Here is an 18,814-nt window from a genome sequence, read left to right as displayed (position 1 = left end):
AGGTTATATACCATATAACCTCTTGAATTTAGCGACCATGTTAAACGTTACGGCTATGGATTTTTATACTGGGCCCCCAAAATCAACAGAGATTAGATCATTCCTGTAATGATCTAGTCCCCGTTGATTTTGCGGTGGGTGTGCAGTTCTAGGCGGTCGGTCCACCCTCCCAAGCTTTGTCTAATGATTTGAGGCGCCCTCACCGGGAAATGCCGATGTGGTTCCCAGGCACCTTTTTGAAGGTCACAGTGCCCCTCCTCTGGGGCGCCGACTACTCAATCCCACTTTCCGACCCTGGTGTCCAAGTTCTTGCAGTAGGAGAGAACTAAATATCGTTAAACGTTGCTTAACTTCAGTGTGTCAACGTGAACTTTAGACGCAAAGATTTCGCGGTAAAATAAAAATTAAGCAGACGTAATACTCAATAATAAAATTTATTACTGAGTAGAGGCAACTAACTATTCGGGAATAAACCTTAACACAAGAATAGCATTTTGGGAATAATCAATTACAATTTATTTTTTTAAAGAATGACAAGAAAATCAAACATTATTTGCATCTTGTACGAAGAATGCACTATTTACAACCCCCCTCTTCTTAACCACATATTGCAGCAAGGGTCACTTTGGACGGGTGCAAAGGTTCGATATTTTCCGTTTAATATTCGCCACTAACAAATTTCGATACTCATTGGGCGTTGAGTTCCATGGCGACCAGCAGAAAAAAAAACAAGCGTCGTTCCCTTCCTGACGCATGTGCACGTAACGATTATTTGTCACATTATTCATTTATTTAGAAAAAAGTTTTACTTTAAATATTAAAAGAAAAAAGTTACTAAACATTTATTAATAATGTCTCACTTTTACAGACATTTGTTTTTAAATTTCTTTTTAAATAACTTTTATCGACTTTTTTTTTTAATAGCATTTGCGGGTATGCTGACATTTGTTTTTTAATTTCTTTTTAAATGACGACTTTTTATAGACTTTTTTATTTTACTCGCATTTGCGGAGGGGTAAAAAACGAAAAAAAATAACTAAATCATTTACTGATAATTTCTCACTTTTACTAATATTTTTAACAAATAAATGTTATCAAAGTCAAGATAAGTTATTTTTCTACCTAACTGGATAAGTTTTTGTGTTTTTCTTTAATGTAAAATGTTTATTCGGTTCGAAAAACGAGTGATGTTGAACGCTGCCGATAAAAGTCGTCATTTAAAAAGAAATTAAAAAACAAATGTCTGTAAAAGTGAAACATTATTAATAATAATCGTTTAGTTACTACGTCAGTAAATAAAAAATGTTACGTGCGTCAGGAAGGGAGCGACGCTTGTTTTTTTATGCTGGTCGCCATAGACCTCAACGCCCAAGGAGTACCCAGATTTCTTTCTTTTTTTTTTTTTTTTTTTTTTTACTACACAGCTTGTAATTTTAGCCCCCCCCCCCCTCCTCCAAAAGAAGAGTTAACGTTTCGGAGAATATTATGACGGACGAATATATATGATACTACTACACTAAGATCGGACGGGGCCGGGCTCTTTGCCAGGAGCTTTGCGCCCTTTGCGGCTGGTTCTGCCCTTTGCGACCGGAGCCGCCAACCCCCAGTGTTTCCTCCTGTATCGGAGGGCACGCTATATGATATGCATGTATCTGTGCGTGGTGTTGCCGAGCTGATCGAGGACCTTGGTTCCGGTGGAGCACGGGAGGCTTCAGCCGGAGCTGGTGCCCATACTTGCAGAACTGTTTGGGCGTTGTCTTGGGAAGAGTAGCTTCCTGTCGCCCTGGAGGGTCTCATCGGTGTGCCCTGTATTTGGGAATTCGGGTGATCGCTCGTCCCCCTCTCGGTACGGGCCAGTGGGTAGGTTGCTGGAATCTGTGTTGGGTGCAGAAAGTGGTCAACCATCTAAGCAGGAGTGGCCTTCTTGGTGACACTCAGTATGGTTTCCGTTCTGCTGGATCTGCGGCGGATGTGCTTGCAGTTGTGTCTCGTAGGATTGGCGAGTCTCTTGGCGGAGGCGGCCTTTTGGGGCAGTTGCTCCTGACATGTCTGAGGCCTTTGATGGGGTGGGGCGCGGGGGTTTGCTTCGCGGGATCTCTAGCTGTGCTGTGGCTGAGGGTGTCTTCTCAATTGTTAGATCGTTTCTTTCTGGTGGGTTCGTGGGAGTGGTGGTTAGGGGCGGGAGTCGGAGGTTCGCAGAGTTGGTGCTGGACTGCTGGAGTCCTTCAGGGGTCCATCCTGGGCCCGACTCTATTCCTGATCTACATTGGTGATCTTCCAAGTCGCATCCTTGCATCATTTGTAGACATTTGTGCTGATGACACTGCCACTGTCCGGGGATGAAGTGCTATTGCCACGTCTGGGCGGGAGCTGCTGGAAGGGACTTGTCCTGCCTTGCTGGAGTTCGGGGTGGACTTCGTGGCCTCGTGGGGGATGTCTTTTTCTCTTCCCTGCAGCCTCTGTCTCACGGAGGAGATGTTGCGAGCTTGTCTCTGATGTATCGTTGTTTTCGTGGAAAGTGTTCGACTGAGTTTCGGTCTGAGCCCCCCTTCGCCGGACTTTTGCAGGAAGCACTCGTCTGGCTGAGGGCACTATCGGTAGTCCCCCCCCCCACTCTTTGTCTGTGCCTGGGCCTGGACGTAGATTCCATGAACAAAGCTTCTTTCTTAGAACTGCACGCACGCCTGTGGAATTGTCTTGGGTTTTCCTGCTTTCCGGCCGATTACAATATGGTTGTCTTCAAGTCTAACGTAAACAAGTTCTTGATGAGCCATTCCATATAAGTTAACAAATTTACCGTATTGGTTACTATATTGTCCAATTTCTACTGTACACTCTTTAACCCTTATCCTCGAGTGGCCTCTTGGCCTTGATAATGTTGTGATGCCAGTGTAAAAAAAAAAAAAAAAAAAAAAAAAAAGATACTGTGGAGAAAATATCACGCGGTGGGCATTAAAACGTTAAAGACCCAAAACGTTGCACAGATCAGATCAGCTAAGTCGGCATTTCTCGGTACGCGAGCGCCTTAGGTAAATCGGCAATAAACCAATAAGTACCTCCAACGCGCGCCACAGTTTTAACCCTCCTCCCTGTATGTAACACGATGTAACTGTAATTTAATTTAATATTATCATCCTAACTTTTGTACCATTTAAAACAAGAAGCTTCAAATAAAACTTTTAAACCAATGAATCAGAATCACCCTCACGAAGAAGCTGGGTAAATAGTCCCCTAACATTGAACCCTGAACAGAATAACAGTTTGAAATAATTTAAAAATTGTAATTAATGAATAGTTGCATTTTTATGAAAAGAGAAGAGATCTGTTCGAAAGGAGCCCTTTTATTATTAGAAAGGGTTTTTTTATTAGTTGGCTGGTAGAGGAATACGTGCGCTTGAGAAAGAATAGATTGCAGTTGATAAAAACAACCAGTCAGCCATACTGAAATCGTAACACGCCCTTAAAAGGAAAAAGAGGGAATAAAAAAAAAAAAGAAAATGAATAAAAAAGAAAAGGTGCGAAGATTGTAAACATTGCGGGGGGGGGGGGGGAGAAAGTGCCACAAAAATAACTTCCAACGTGAAGATAACAGTCTACATCACACACAGACATACTCACGTGTGTGTACATGGAATTCATAGATATAAGGGAATAAACAAAAAACTGTTCGACTATGGTGGAAAGAGCATTCCTCCTGATTAATTTTATGTTACGGACTTTACTTTTGTATAAGCAATATCGTCTGAAGAGGTGTCTTGTAACTGACTGACCGAAACATGCTCATGAATGTGTAGCGACATATAAATTCTTATGCAGAACAAATAAAAAATATATCATCTTGCCCTACTTCGGTATTGAGCACTCTTGTATGAATCTTATTAAAACTTCATTGGTTTGCCTCACCTCTGGAAAATATTACGGGGTCTAGAAAAAACAATCACGAAAATAAACTGACGATGGCGTGTTTTCCTTTTTTGTAAAACTACTGAGTTTCCACGTGAAAACCTGATTTCCTAGATTAAAAAAAGTATATTTACTTACCTCCCCACGAAGACAAAATTAAACACGATGTCAACTTTTAATATGAGAATTAATTATTTCTCCTAATCCTCTTCTAAAAGAGGGCAAAACGGATACTACACTTTGAATTATTTATTTGCAAAAAAAAAATTAGGAGCAAATCTCATCAAAGTCGTGGGAATACGAGAATCGTTAATCATTCTTGATCCAAAAGTAATAAAAAAAACTGATTATCATACTCTTCGCTAGAATCACCTGAGATAATTATCATCTCAGTCAGTCACCACAATACCACATTTGTCATTTACTCTAGGGCCATCTTTTTGAAAATATCTCCAAATTTATTTGAAATCGTTTTTTTTTTTTTACATTTTATTCGTCATAAATATAGTTATATTTTGATCTCAACATCAATTTCTGAAAAATCTTCAATCACGCGAAAATTATTTATATTTAATTTGTGTACACATAGATTCAAAAAAAGTTGTCAAAAAACAGATATATAACAAATAAATGTTATAAAAGGCAAGATAAGTTACTTTTCTACCAAACTGGATATATTTTTTGTGTTTTTATTCAATGTAACATGTTTATTCAGCTTGAAAAACATGCAGTGTTTACCGATGTATTGGAAAATTCAAAATGGCGGCCGACTGTCTCTTTAACACGGTAAGTTTGGGAAAAGATGTTATAAATAATAAACTAGACAAAATACTATTAAAAAACAACCGAATATATGTCAACTTATGTCACGGTAACATATATTGAGCGAATTTCTAACAGTATTTTGTCTAGTTTATTATTTATAATACCTTTTCCCAAACTTACCCTCTCCGAGAGAGAGTCGGCCGCCATTTTGAATTTTCCAATACATCGGTAAACACTGCATATTTTTCGAGCTAAATAAACATACACTGAATAAAAACACAAAAAATATATCCAGTTAGGTAGAAAAGTAACTTATCTTGCCTTTGATAACATTTATTTGTCATATTTGTTTTTTGACAACTTTTTCGAATCTATGTGTACAGTAATACAAACCCAATTTGTGTACTAAACACACACACACACACACACACACACACACAAATAACCTTTGCAATACAGATTGCATAAAACTTAGTTGAATTATTTTTGCCCGCTGCTTCTGCTAAGTATACAAATAATAAATCTAATTATATATAAATACCAACGAAATAATTACAAAAAAAAAAGGAAATGATTAATTGTCTCTATGTAAATAAAATCGCATCCAATTCTTGGCCGTTTTTCTCGTCTCTTACACGTTTATTTTGATTTAGTTGAATATTTACTAAAATAAAAAATGCAATAGCATAGAATAAAAAAGATTTTTTAAATTATATTTTTTTAATTCGAAATTAATTTCTCCAGAGTGCATTTCGATTTATTCGTAAACGTGGCCATTTTACTTGTTGAAAACAAAATTACTTCGTGACCCTTTGAAATTTGTAACGAATTTGGCGGACGTGTACAATGCGCACCCCTTTATAATTTTTTTCTCCCCCCCCCCCCTCCAGCGGATTATTATCGATTCACCAGATTATCAAAAGCAAAAAACAAAAAGTCAATATTTAAACATTTGAAAAGGGTGTTTATTTTTAAATTACAACATTCTAGTAAATCGATCACCCATGTTAGAAACACTCAACAAGAACACGTCAGATGAGAGATTTTTTATTTTTCTTTGCTGGAACTTGAAAATTATTTTTTTAAAAGAGCGAGTGTTTTCTTTTTGGAGGAGGGGGTGACATTGGAGAGTCCCGTCTGCGCAAGGAATTTTTTTTTTTTTTTTTTTTTTAAGATGTGGAGGTTGGTCATTTTTATTTTTCGCTTTTTTAGGGAAGGAGAGGATTCATATCTACCATTCTTTTTTTTTTTTTTTTGCTCTCGTTTATAATTTCATTTTTTGGGTGGGTGAGACATCTAGCGCACATTCACCGTTTTATTAATTCCCAATTGAAAGTAAAACTCACGGTAACGTCCATGCACAAGTACCAGTTTTAGGTAGTAATCCGTGCTGAAATAATAACGTTATTATTTAGAAAGCCATTCTTAAAATGGGGAAGGGGGTTGTACCTATTCTGTATGTTAACCTTACAATTTAATACAAACAGATCTCAAAACTTTAATTAAACTTGAAAATACCATTTGAAAAATAGCGCGGGTTAATAATTGCACTAGCACGCAGTTTTGTTTTAATATTTCACAATTCAAAGTAATTTTTAATAAAAACAAATTTTGTTTTCTCATCGAGTGTTTCCAATACATGGGGTCGATTTATTAGAACTTGCAATGAAAACTGTTTTTGCTTTTTGTTTTGATAATCTGGTAGATTAGTGTCCAATCGATAATAAACCACTGAAAAAATTGCAAAAGAAAGGGTGCGTATTGTACATGTCCGCCAATAATTTGAAAGCATTTAAAATGTTGAATATAAATTTTGGCTTTATCCTCATATATTAAAAAATTGACAGTTTTCGAAGCTAAGATTTTCAGCACTTTCAAAAATAAACCTATAGACACTAAAATTTAAATTAAAAGGATTTTATTTCGAATCAATCTATGCATCCTTGTAATTCGCAAAATAATTTTCTTTTATTATTTAAAAAAATGTTAGGGTTTGTATTACAATCCGCAGACGTACGAAAAAGTGGTCAAAATTTAAAAAAAAAAAAAAACATAAATAAATGTTCAAACTCAAAAATTACACAAAATACCGTTAGAAAGCCGCACTATATGTTAACGTGACATATTCGGTGGGTTTCTAATAGTATTTTGTATATTTTTTTAGTTTTAACTAATTTTTCAAAACTCCGTGTATTTAACAGTTCGCCGCCTTTCCTCTTGTTCGCAAGATAAACACTGAATTTTCGAATCGATTAAACGTTTTAAAATGAGTAAAACCACTAAAAACTTTTCCAGAAAGGTAGAAGAGTAACTTATCATTTGTTATATTTTTTAACTATTTTTGAACACTTTTTCGTACGTCTGTGGATTGTAATACAAACCCAAATGTTCAGTTTTATTTTTTTGCGATTTTGTTTGAAATTGAAAAATTTAAGCGATTCAAATAAATCCTTTTTAATCTTAGTCCCCTCCTCCTCCTAAATGTGATCCCTCTTTTTATAACCAAGCGGCTAAATTTCTTTAGCATTATTATTAAATACACTACTAATAATAAAAACATAATACTGCGTTATTATTTAAACACAAATTCATGTGAAATTATATTTCGAATCTTATTTATTGGCGTATAATAATTGAGTGTAGAATAATTGGAGGTTCTCATCTCGGATCTCACCAATCTGAAGAATAAAAATTACACTTTGCATAAACATCATAAAATTTAAATCTAATGTTGAAAATAACAAAAACGATTTTTTTTTTTGTTTTTTTAAATATTTATCTTTAAAAAGGTGCAATAAGTGACTAAAATAATTCCAAATAATTAAACTCAGTTTGCCAGGAAAAAGAATCTTCTGAGATTTGTAGGTCACATTCTCTCACAAAAACACATTTAATTGCTTTTTTTTTTTTTAAATTAAATCATTTATGTTTTATTGTTGTTAAATATTATTCATAATTAGATAATTATTTGTTTGTAACGGTGAAAATAGATAACTATCCAATTTAAAAAAAAAAATCTGTTAGTAGTGTTCGTTTTTACAAAATGACATGTGCTGTTATTCATTGAATAGGCAAAACACATTGCCTATAACCTTGTCTTTACAGAAAAAAATATTTGTGTGTGTGTGTGTGTATTTAATAGAAATATTTTAAAAGAAATGTGATAGATAAAGATTAATATTATAAGATGTTTTCTAAGTATTTAAATTTAGGGTTAAATAATGAACTCTAACACAATCAGGATTATGGGGTGATATTTAGAGATTCAACAATACGATTAAGATTAATCTTTTTTGCATATATATATATATATATGTATATATATATAATGTGTGTGTGTGTGTTTAGATATAAACAACAAAAATCGATCGCGTTTTTATAGATTCATTTATTGTATAAGTGGTTGTAGTAGAACGTTTGTTTTTGTTTTTTTTTTATACGGCAGAGGCGCGTTCGAAAATGCGCATTTCCTTGGAGTTTTTGAGGACATGTGAACTATAATATCTCAATGTTGCCTTTAAATTTTAATTCAAGCCATACATTATTCTCTGATCGACAGTTTAAAAGCTTTAAAATCATACAAAATGATCACAATAATAAATAAACAAGTCGGCCATTTTAATTAAATAGTTTTTTTGTTTTTTTAATGGCAGTCATTTGTTTACTTCGTGTTCCTTCGAAATTTAAAAATTATTAAAATTGTCGATCAGAAATATGTAGCCGGAATTAAAGTTTAAAAGCAAAATTAGAGTATTTTGTGTTCATTTTGAACCTTGGTTCCTAAAAAGAAACAAAAGAATTTTTTGTTTTCATGCACCATCCTTTTAAATAACTCGATATTCAATTCAACGTATGGTTGTAAAGAAAACATTAATTAGTACCTGTATTTACACATTATCCGTTTATAGTCAAATAATTTTAAATATAGTCAGGTTTATACATATTTTTTTTTTTTAAATTAGGATTTTAAAAATAAATGGTTTATTTTTTGTAATTTTCTTTGTGATCTCAATAAATATTCGGGCGTTGAATAATAATTGTGTCTCTATCAAGATTACGTTTATGCGAGAAACAAACACGTACGTAGTGTATGCCATGCATGCAGTGCATGCACTGCATGGCCCATGCAGAGATGAGATCTTGTTAAAAAGATGCAATACAGAAATTGGATCATAGTGTAGTATGTGTTGTGTTCAATAGAAGGAGAAATCTTTGTCAAATGATGAAATTTCTGTTTTTTTAGGGGTTTTTTTTGTTTTGTTTTGTTTTTTGCTCAATCTGGACTGCCACCCCCTTATTGGATTACTGGATACCCACGTTAAATTTGGACCTCGTGTCTAACTTTTCTCTCGTGGGGAGGCAAATATTTTACAGAGATCGGGATCCTGGCAACAATGAAATGGTTAATTAAAAAAAAATTTCTTTTTTTTTTTTTTTACTTACCTCTGATTCTTCTGCGGCCGCTGCCGTTTCTTTAGCCACGGCCACAAAATTGAAACTTAGAAGTAATAATAATAAGATGCCAACAAAAATGGTTGGTAGTCGTAGAGAATTCGCTTTGGGTATCATGTCCACTCCCGTTTCGATCGCGATTTAGCAACAGAATTAAAAAAAAAAAAAAAAAAAAAATGAACTCCAATGAAAAAGTGTAAAAGGCAAAATATATATATATATATATATATATTACATATATCCTCCAGGTTATGGATAAAATATTTTTTCTCTTTTTTAAATGCAGATCCGAAATATATAAACGAGATAGATATGTGTGAACGATGTCTTTCTTTACTTCTAATGTGAATTTCTTTTCTTTCTTTTTTTTTTTTTAATCTGAACAGCAGCAGCAGGAGCAGCAGCAGCAGCACGAGCAGCGCGTTTATTGAATGGTTTTGGTTTGGTTTGGGTCGAAAAAGATGAGGAGGGAGGGTAAACCTAAAGCGATAAAAAAAGAGTATAAAGCTTTAGATGGAGGAGAGAGTAATTACAAAAGCATACACTTGATGGTTATACAGCGACTGAAAGATGTGTTTGTGTGTACGAGCGACGGCAACGTCGAGGAGAGAGATACTGTATATTACTTACAATTTATTCGCTTAGGAAGGTGAGGAGAGAGAGAGAGAGAGAGAGATAGAGAGAGGGTGAGACTAGCGTGGAAAGATATATATATATATATATATATATATATATATATATATATATATATATATATATATATATATATATATATATATAAAAAAAAGAAAAAAAAAGCTGATTGAAACGGCACTAACAAAATCGTAGTCCTGGCTGATCCTCAACTGTATAGGATGATTTTTCCCCCAGTATAATGTGTGTGGTTTAATAATAGTACGCTACTCCATGCTTGTATTTAGAAAAAAATAGATATGCTTGCTTGTTGTTGATTATCTAGATACAGAATTTGAAGAGAAGGAAAAATATACTCTTACGACTCATCATAGCGGGAGTCGTAGATATGTTTCAAGGCGAACTATGCAAGAAGAGCAAGCGCGTGTTGCTTATTTATTTTTATAGTACGCACATAGACTAGTAACCATTACTATTATTGACATAAAGTTTTTAAAGAAAAATACAGTTGGGGAATTAGTAAAAATATTTATTGGGAGGGGGGAGGAATACTCACTCATTCGCGACCTATTTGCGTCAAATAATTACTGTTTAATAGAAGTTATAGGCCTTTAAAGTTGACATAAATATCGATTTTGAGCAAAGTAGCCATTTTTGTTTAGGCATTTGTTGACGCAAATAGGTTACAAATGTATATGTAAACAAAATAGTTTTTAACTAATTTCCCAACAGTATTTTCTTTAAAACAATTGTTGTGAGTAATAATAATGATTACTTACACGTGTCCTAAAGCATTACCTGATGCAGGTTCTCGGGCAAGATCAAAGTTACGAGGGGCGTGCAATAAGTAATGCCCCTGACCCACTTCCCATAGCAGTAGAGCAACGAAACTTGGCACAGTTATTAGTCTTTCTCTACATAGGAACCACCCAGAGTTATGCATTTCTCCCATCGTTTGATGCAGCTATGGAGACCGCTTTTGTAGAACACCCCAGGTTGGTCCTTCAACCACGACGTCACTTCAGAAATCAAGGCTGCATCATCTGTGAAACGCTTTCCTTTCAAAAACAACTTCATGGCTGGGAAGAGGTGAAAGTCAGAGGGTGCAAGGTCAGGAGAGTAGGGAAGATGGGGTAGGATTTCACAATCGCACACCCGTGCTTCTGATCTGGCGACATACGAGTTGTGGAGGAGGGTACCTTTGCTGATCTTGCCCTGCCTCTTGATTTTGATAGCTTCCCTTAATTTCCTTAAAAGTGAAGCATAATAGGCTCCTGTAATTGTGGTACCCTTTGCCAGGAAATCTATTATCACTACTCTGTCCTGGTCCCAGAAAACTGTGAGCATGACCTTGCCAGCGGAGGGCTGCCTCCTTGCCTTCTTTGGAGGTGGTGAGTCCAAGTGCTTCCACTTCATTAGCTGGACTTTGGTCTCTGGATCATAGTGATGGACCCAGGTTTCATCCTGTGCAATCAGTCTTTTGAAAAACTTTGACTCATCTTCTTGGCACATCTTCAAATTCATCCTTGAGCACTCGACGTGTTCTCGCTCTGGAATGGTGTGAGCAACCTGGGAATCCATCTGGCAGACACCTTATGCATATGCAAATGGTCATGAATGATAGTTTCCACAGACCCTGTACTAATCTTGACATCTTGGGCTATTTGGCGAATAGTAATGCGCCAATCTTCCAAAATGGCAGCCTCAACTTGATGGATAGATGCCTCATCAATGGCAGAAGATTGTGGGGGGCGACCAGGTTTGGGAGCTGTTTCTACAGACTTCTGGCTATGTTTGAATTCACGATGCCAGCGCTTTACAAGGTTATATGATTGAGCATTATCACTATAAGTGTCTTTTATTTCATCAAAAGTCTCCTGTGGTGTGCGTCCTTTCAAATACAAAAACCGGATCACTGCTCCATTTCACACCTAACTCAGTTCAAACACCTGTAAAACAGAAATCACAATTAGTTCAGAGCTGTAATTTGCCACGTAACCCATAGAGATATAAATCATTGCACATGCAAAATTTCATCTATATCAGACAACTGGAAGTGGGTCAGGAGTATTACTTATTGCCCGCCCCGTGTACATTCTGTGTCCCCCGCCCCCTGCCTCCTACCTGGCTTTACTGTTTCAAAAGGGAGGAAGATTGATAAGGTTATTATTCACGACATAAATTATTTTTACAGAAATACTCTTGAGTAATTAGTCAAAAACAATTTATGGCCTGTATGCCGTTAAAAAATATTTAATTGTGTTAAATTACCATAAATTTTGGTAGTGAGCAAAGTAACTCACTAACAACCTTTCCTTCTTGTGGCTAAATAAGATATTTGTTGCCACTATTACTTTACTTACAACAAATATTCGCGGAACTTAACAGACTTTTTTCTATTATTTAATTTTATTAATGGAAATAGGGCACACATGAGTAGATAAATCAAAATGTTTTTGATGAATTACATAACTTCATTTCATTAAACATGATTTATGTTAGTTATAATAACGCATACCGGAGAAGTTGCTTATTGCCGATAATTTGAGGCGTTCTCCACCGACGAGTCCGATCATGACAACATTCTTAAACCACCCGTTGTGGCCACTTTAATCACACATCCTGTCTCATCCACTCTCAGGGTGGAACAAAGGTAAATATTCCCTGTCACAAGTCAAAATTAGTATCTGTTCTAGTCAGTCTCAGTAGGACAAACTTCCGGGGATTACCGCCTCCTATGAAACAAAAAATTTGTTTATTGGCGATTTCATGAGGCGCCTTCATGGAAGAAAGTCCTTATTTGCTGTTTTCTCATTAAAATATGAGGAAATTCAACCCTCCAAAAGGGAGCACTCTGGATTAGAACAAAAATCTGCGTCAATCTAGAAAGAGTTTTCTTTCACTGGCCGAACTGATATTATACTTTGCTCCAAGCTGCTTTCAGGACTGCTAGCACCCTGTAAAAGAGTAACAAAAAATGCAAGAGAGCTATATGCTCAATCTGTTAAATCCAAAGTAGCTGAGCAGCGGCTTGGTTCCCACCAGTTTTGGCAAATAACAAATAGGATCCTGAACAGAAGCGTGCGTTCTATCCCAACCATTATCAATGGACCAAAGGTCATCTCGTTAGCATCAGACAAGGCCAAACTATTTGTCAAGAACTTTGCAGCTAATTCTACCCTATGCGACGAAGGCCATCAACTATCCGTATTTCCTCCTATAACACACAACATGCTATGCAACATACAAATATCTGTGCATGAGGTTGCCAAGCTAATCAAGAACCTTGATTCCAGTAAAGCAACTGGCCCTGACCGCATTCCAATTATATTGTTAAAAAAGCTTCAACCAGAACTTGCCCCCATACTTACAAAACTGTTTAAGGAGAAGTGCTTTCCAACACCCTGGAAAACCTCATCAGTATGCCCTGTATTTAAGAATTCAGGTGATAAGTCATCTCCCTCTCAGTACAGACCAATAAGTCTCCTGTGTGTCATGAGTAACTTGCTGGAATCCATATTAAATAGAGAAATAGTCAACCACCTCAGCAGAAATAACCTTCTTAGTGACATGCAATATGGTTTCCGTTCTGCTAGATCTACAGTAGATGTGCTAACGGTTATATCTCATAGGATTAGTGAACCTCTCAACAAAGGCTTCCTTTCTAGGACAATTGCTCTTGACATATCAAAGGCCTTCGATAAGGTATGGCATAAAGGCCTACTTCACAAAATTTCCAGCTGTGGTATAACTGGAAATGTTTTCTCAATCATTAAATTATTTCTCTCTGATAGGCTCATAAGAGTAGTGGTTGATGGGCAGAAATCAGAAGCCCACAGTATTAATGCCAGAGTCCCTGAGGAGTCCATTCTGGGCCCAAATCTCTTCCTGATCTACATCAATGATCTCCCAAACCACATACTTAAATCATTCGTAAACATCTATGCTGATGACATGACCATCTATGGAAACACATCAAAGGCCGTAAATGACAAAGTTCTCTCTGATTCTCTCTCCTCTGATCTTGAACATGTGGTTCAGTGGGGGAAGAGGTGGCTGGTTACTTTTAATACATCTAAAATCAAGCTCCTATCTTTACATCATCAACGCTTTGATCCCCATCTGGCATCAATTGAAATGGATGACTCTCGTCTAGGGGAGGCCTCATGTTTTGATAAGCTTCTGGGCTTGACCTTTACTCCTGATCTGAAATGGAACATGTACATCAAGTCTGTTGCCAAGGTCATTGGGAAAATGGTAGGATCATTCTACCGCTCCAGAAGATCTCACTACTGATGCAATTCTCTATCTCTATAAAAGCCAAGTACGTCCAAAGATGGAGTACTGCTGCCACATCTGGACAGGAGCTGCTAAAAACAGCCTATCCTGCCTTGACAGAGTACAAAATAGACTTTGTGGCTTAGTGGGGGATGCCCTATTCTCTTCCCTGCAACCTCTCTCCCACAGAAGAGACGTTGTGAGCCTATCTTTGTTTTATCGTTATTTCCATGGCAAGTGCTCGTCTGAGCTCCAATCTCTGGTCCCCACCTCGCCAAAATTTCACGGTAAACACCCGTCTAGCTGAAACCACTGTCAATAATTTTCCCCACTCTTTATCTGTGCCTAAATCAAAACGTAGATTCCATCAACAAAGCTTCTTTCTTAGAAGTGCACGCCTGTGGAACTCTCTACCGCTTGCCTGTTTCCCACCTGACTTCAAGTTCAACATAAACAAATTCCTGATGAACCGCCCCCTTAAGTAATAACACTTTATCAAATCTCCAATACTAATGAATACTACAACACTATCCTATTGATTACTGTACACACAATAACCCTTATCCCCGAGTGGCTTCTGGGCGTTGATAAGTGGTGACCTCCAAAAATAAATTTAAAAAAAAGAGACCAAAAACCAGGAAATGTTAATCAGACAAATTATGCATCTAGTACTCCATTTTGAAAGGCGATCTTGCTTCCTCACTATAAACGAACTTTCTATTCAACTTTACACCTATTATTTTGCTATCTAATTTTCATATGTCCTTACGGTGTGTACGATCATACTAGTTAATTAGCTGAAAAGAAAATCATTTGTTCTCTGAATACTTACAAAATCATTAAGAAATATAGCATGGTTGAATCACCATAGAGTGAGAGGTGGCAACATCAGTAACCAAGTGGGAGATGTATAACTTGTTCAGTGGAGCAATAAAATGACGCAAACGTCTTACCGGCAAACTTGGCAATAGATTTGATGTAAATCTTCTATCTCAGGTCAGGAGTAAAGATCAGACCCAGAAGTTTGTCAAAACAGAGAGTCTCGAGAGTCATTCATATCAATTGGAGTTAAGTTAGGATCAGAGATAAAAGCTTGGTTTTGGATGAGTTAAAATTGACCAGCCACCTTTTGCCCCATTACACCATATACTCACGGTTTGAGGAGAGAGACTCAGAGAGATCTTGGTCATTATTAGGCTTTGAAATATAAAATAGTCTAAAACAAAATATAAATATTATACAAATTAAAACAATAAAAACTATTTATAAAAGCATAAAACAACATAAAACAGATGCAAAACAATATTAAACAAATCTAAAATAAGTGGCGGTTTTCAATTCAAATTTTAAAAAACTTTTGGTAAATTAATATAAATAAAGAAAAAATGTCAGGGATGTGTTTTAATCTGTCCAACACTTTTCAGGGTAAAAAAATCGACTTCGAAATATCTTCTTTTCTTGACAATATATAGATTTAGGCCCTTTCACTGGAAAATGACGTCATGTCTTAAGTTATAGCAAGCAAGAACTTTCTAAAAGTCAGATTGTAGATTACTACTAGCATGATTACATTTATAGCCATCTTTCCATGTTTTCTTTTTATAAAAGTCGATCGTTTTCGAATTTTATCAATTATTTCTATAATTATAATAAAAAAGTTATTTCCTTTTTTTTAAATCTTAATCTTAAAACCACGACTTTTGTGTTAGAACAAACTAATAAAGTATGTTTATGCAGTTTACAAATAGCGTTACTTTTTTTTTCACATAAAAATACTATTTTCATTTTAAGAACAAACCATAATATTCTGCAAATATATAGGCATTTGTGGGCATTATTGTGTAAAAATAAACACATAACTTTATAGCAAGTGAGCTACACAAACGTTTGTTTCTTTCTAAAAAAAGAATTCGCCAGACTGTTAGTTTGACGAATTCCTGATGATGGAAAGAAAACACTACGATGTGTATATTTTATACTACTGCAAAGCTCTACAGTATTAATCAGTTATATATATATTCTAGCAAAGGTACCCGTCGTTGACTGGGTTCAAAAACAGCCTACAGAAAATCGACTCTGATTTATGAAAGTATGATAGGTTATGAAAAGGAAGGGTTGTAAATTTGACTTGAATTTGGGGGTATCAAAACCAAAGCAAAATATGATGAAAGTAAAAATAAAATAGATAAACCCCATAATTTATTATACCATACCTGTTCACACTGAAACACTTATCACAATATTCTGTGGATCTATATTAAAAAAAACATTGTTAAACTTTGTGACATATTTTCATTCTATGGAGGTCAGGTACGAACGAACACCTCATAATTTAATTATACCATATTTCTTCAAACTGAAACATAATTATCAAAGTATACCTACACAGATAGATATGAAAAGTATTTATTAAAGCTTGTGCCTATTTTCATTCTATGGAGGCCAGGCGCGAACGCATACCCCACAATTTTATTATACCATCCCTATGTAAGTTAAAACATACCTATGAAAGTATTCTTATGTACATCTATATCAAAAACACTTGTAAACGTTTTTTTTTTTTAATTTTTAAATTTTTTATTTCCATACTTTGTGGACCAGGCGTCGATTTTATTTGTGAAAAAATGTGCGAAATTGTCCACATCATCATCATTTTCTACTTCAAAAGTGTTAGTCTCAACCAAACATTTTATTTTAAAAAAATAAAAAAGAGTAAGCGTCTTTAATATATGTCGGTTGGACTGTGTTTACATTTGACTCGTCGATTTTATTTGTGAAATAATGTGTGAAATTGTCCACATCATCATCATTTTGTACTTCAAAAGTGATAGTCTTATAGAGAAACTTTTTTGTAAAAATAAGAACAAGATGTAAATCCGTGCCATTTTTCTTTTCTTTTTGTTTTTTTTAAATCGTGCCCATCACCATCATCGTCGTCCTGATCATTGAGTATTTAAGACTTTTGGAATGTTCCTTCATATGTATTATGTGTACGTATGTATATGCATGTGTATGTATATGCGTATTTGTGTGCTACTATGTGTGCATGTTTGCATGTGTGTGCATATGCATATGTATGTTGGCATACATCTGTATGTATGCATGTGTTCATTTCCATGTGTGTGTGGGGTGGAGAGGGCTCCCGTGGGGCGTGGTGAGGGCAGCCCCTCTGGGAGAAGCGGATCTCTGATTTAAAAAAAAACAACAGAGCGGGAGACCAGTACCCGCATTAAGCTGGTCTGCAGTTTGACTTGTTGCTGGCTATCTTGCTCTTGCTTGTTGTTGGATGTCAATATTTTGAACCGAGAGAGAGATTTAGCTGTCGTACAAAGCTAAAACTCTGTAACATCATCTTTGTATAGATACTCCCTCAGGCATTTGTCTATTAAAAAAAAAAAAAAGAAGAAGTCCTGTGTCGATAAAAAAAGCTGTGACGCGTGTACGCCTGAAATGCTGCATGCATGTAACAATTAATCTGCCATCATTATATGTATCTATGTATGTATATGTGTATGTATATTTATATATGTATGTGTGTGTATATTTATATATGTACATGTGTGTTTATATGTATTTACATCTATGTGTATATGTATGTATATGTGTCTGTGTGTATATATGTTTGTGTGTGTATGTATAACATTTATATATGTTTGTAGGCATGTATGTGTGTATATGCACATATGTGTATGTGTATGTATGCATGTGTGTATGTATATGCATGTGTATATGTGCATATATGTGTGTATGTGTATGAATGCATATATATGTATGTGTATATATATGTAGGTAAGTGTATATATATATGTGCATATGTGTACGTGTATGTATTTGTATATGTGTGTGTATATGTGGATGTATATGTATGTATATGTGTATGTATGCATGTGGGTATGTATATGTATGTTTGTATATTATGCATTATGTATGTATATGAGTATATATGAGCGTATGCTTATAGACATGTATGTATGTATGTATGTATGCATGTATATATTTATATGTATGCATACCAATGACCGTCTTGTGTATGTTTGCATGTGTGTGTGTATGTATATGTATGTGTCCGTAATGTGTATTGTGTATGTATGCATGTATATATGTGTGTGATATGTGTACATATGTATGTGTGCGTGCGTGTATATATATGTATGTATGCCAATGACCGTCTTTAGTGTCATGTCTGCTTGAGCATGTGAATTCGCCGGCAGGACTATATGTCATTTTTGGGCACATGAACTTTCAGTGTCTGAGGGAGTGTTACTCGTCTGACAAGACGTTGCAATCATCATGTATGCATGTGTATATGTATATATATGTACCTATGTATATATATGTATGTGTATATGTATATATATGTATGTATGTATGTATGTATGTATGTATGTATAATCTTCCAGGGAGACTAGCCGCCCTCCTCACCAAACAAGTCTGGTGAGGGAACCAGTTTAGTCGCCGGTGACTGAACTCTTTTTCTGGGTCAACGGCCAACTAGTACCGTGTATATTTGTGTGTGTGTGTATGTGTATTGGGGTGGAGAGGGCTCCTGTAAGCCGTGGTGAAGGCAACCTTTCTAGGAGAAGCAAATCTCTGATTTAAAAAACCATAAAGCGGGAGACCAGTACCCGCATTAAGCTGGTCTGCAGTTTAATTTGTTGCTGGCTATCTTGCTCTTGCTTGTTGTTGGATCTCAACATTTTGAACCGAGAGAGAGACTTAGCTGTCGTACAAAGCTAAGACTCTGTAACATCATCTTTGTATAGATACTCCCTCAGGCTTTTGG

At 35.7% G+C, this 18,814-nt stretch overlaps 1 protein-coding gene across 1 annotated transcript in view; it reads right to left on the bottom strand.

Annotated features, from left to right (window-relative positions):
* LOC145279873 (uncharacterized) overlaps positions 1-9,466 on the bottom strand; it is a 266,143-nt gene extending 256,677 nt beyond the window's left edge. The window contains exon 1 of the mRNA XM_080131330.1: positions 9,112-9,466. Coding sequence (XP_079987456.1) covers positions 9,112-9,237 — 126 coding nt within the window. The 5' untranslated portion in view covers positions 9,238-9,466. The remainder of the gene's footprint in view (positions 1-9,111) is intronic.
* Positions 9,467-18,814: the final 9,348 nt, after the last annotated feature.

Source organism: Euprymna scolopes, chromosome 7 (genome assembly GCF_053919585.1).
Source record: "Euprymna scolopes isolate OS-2025 chromosome 7, ASM5391958v1, whole genome shotgun sequence".
NCBI classification, from domain to species: Eukaryota; Metazoa; Mollusca; class Cephalopoda; order Sepiida; family Sepiolidae; genus Euprymna; species Euprymna scolopes.
This window is presented reverse-complemented; position numbering and strand designations above follow the sequence as displayed.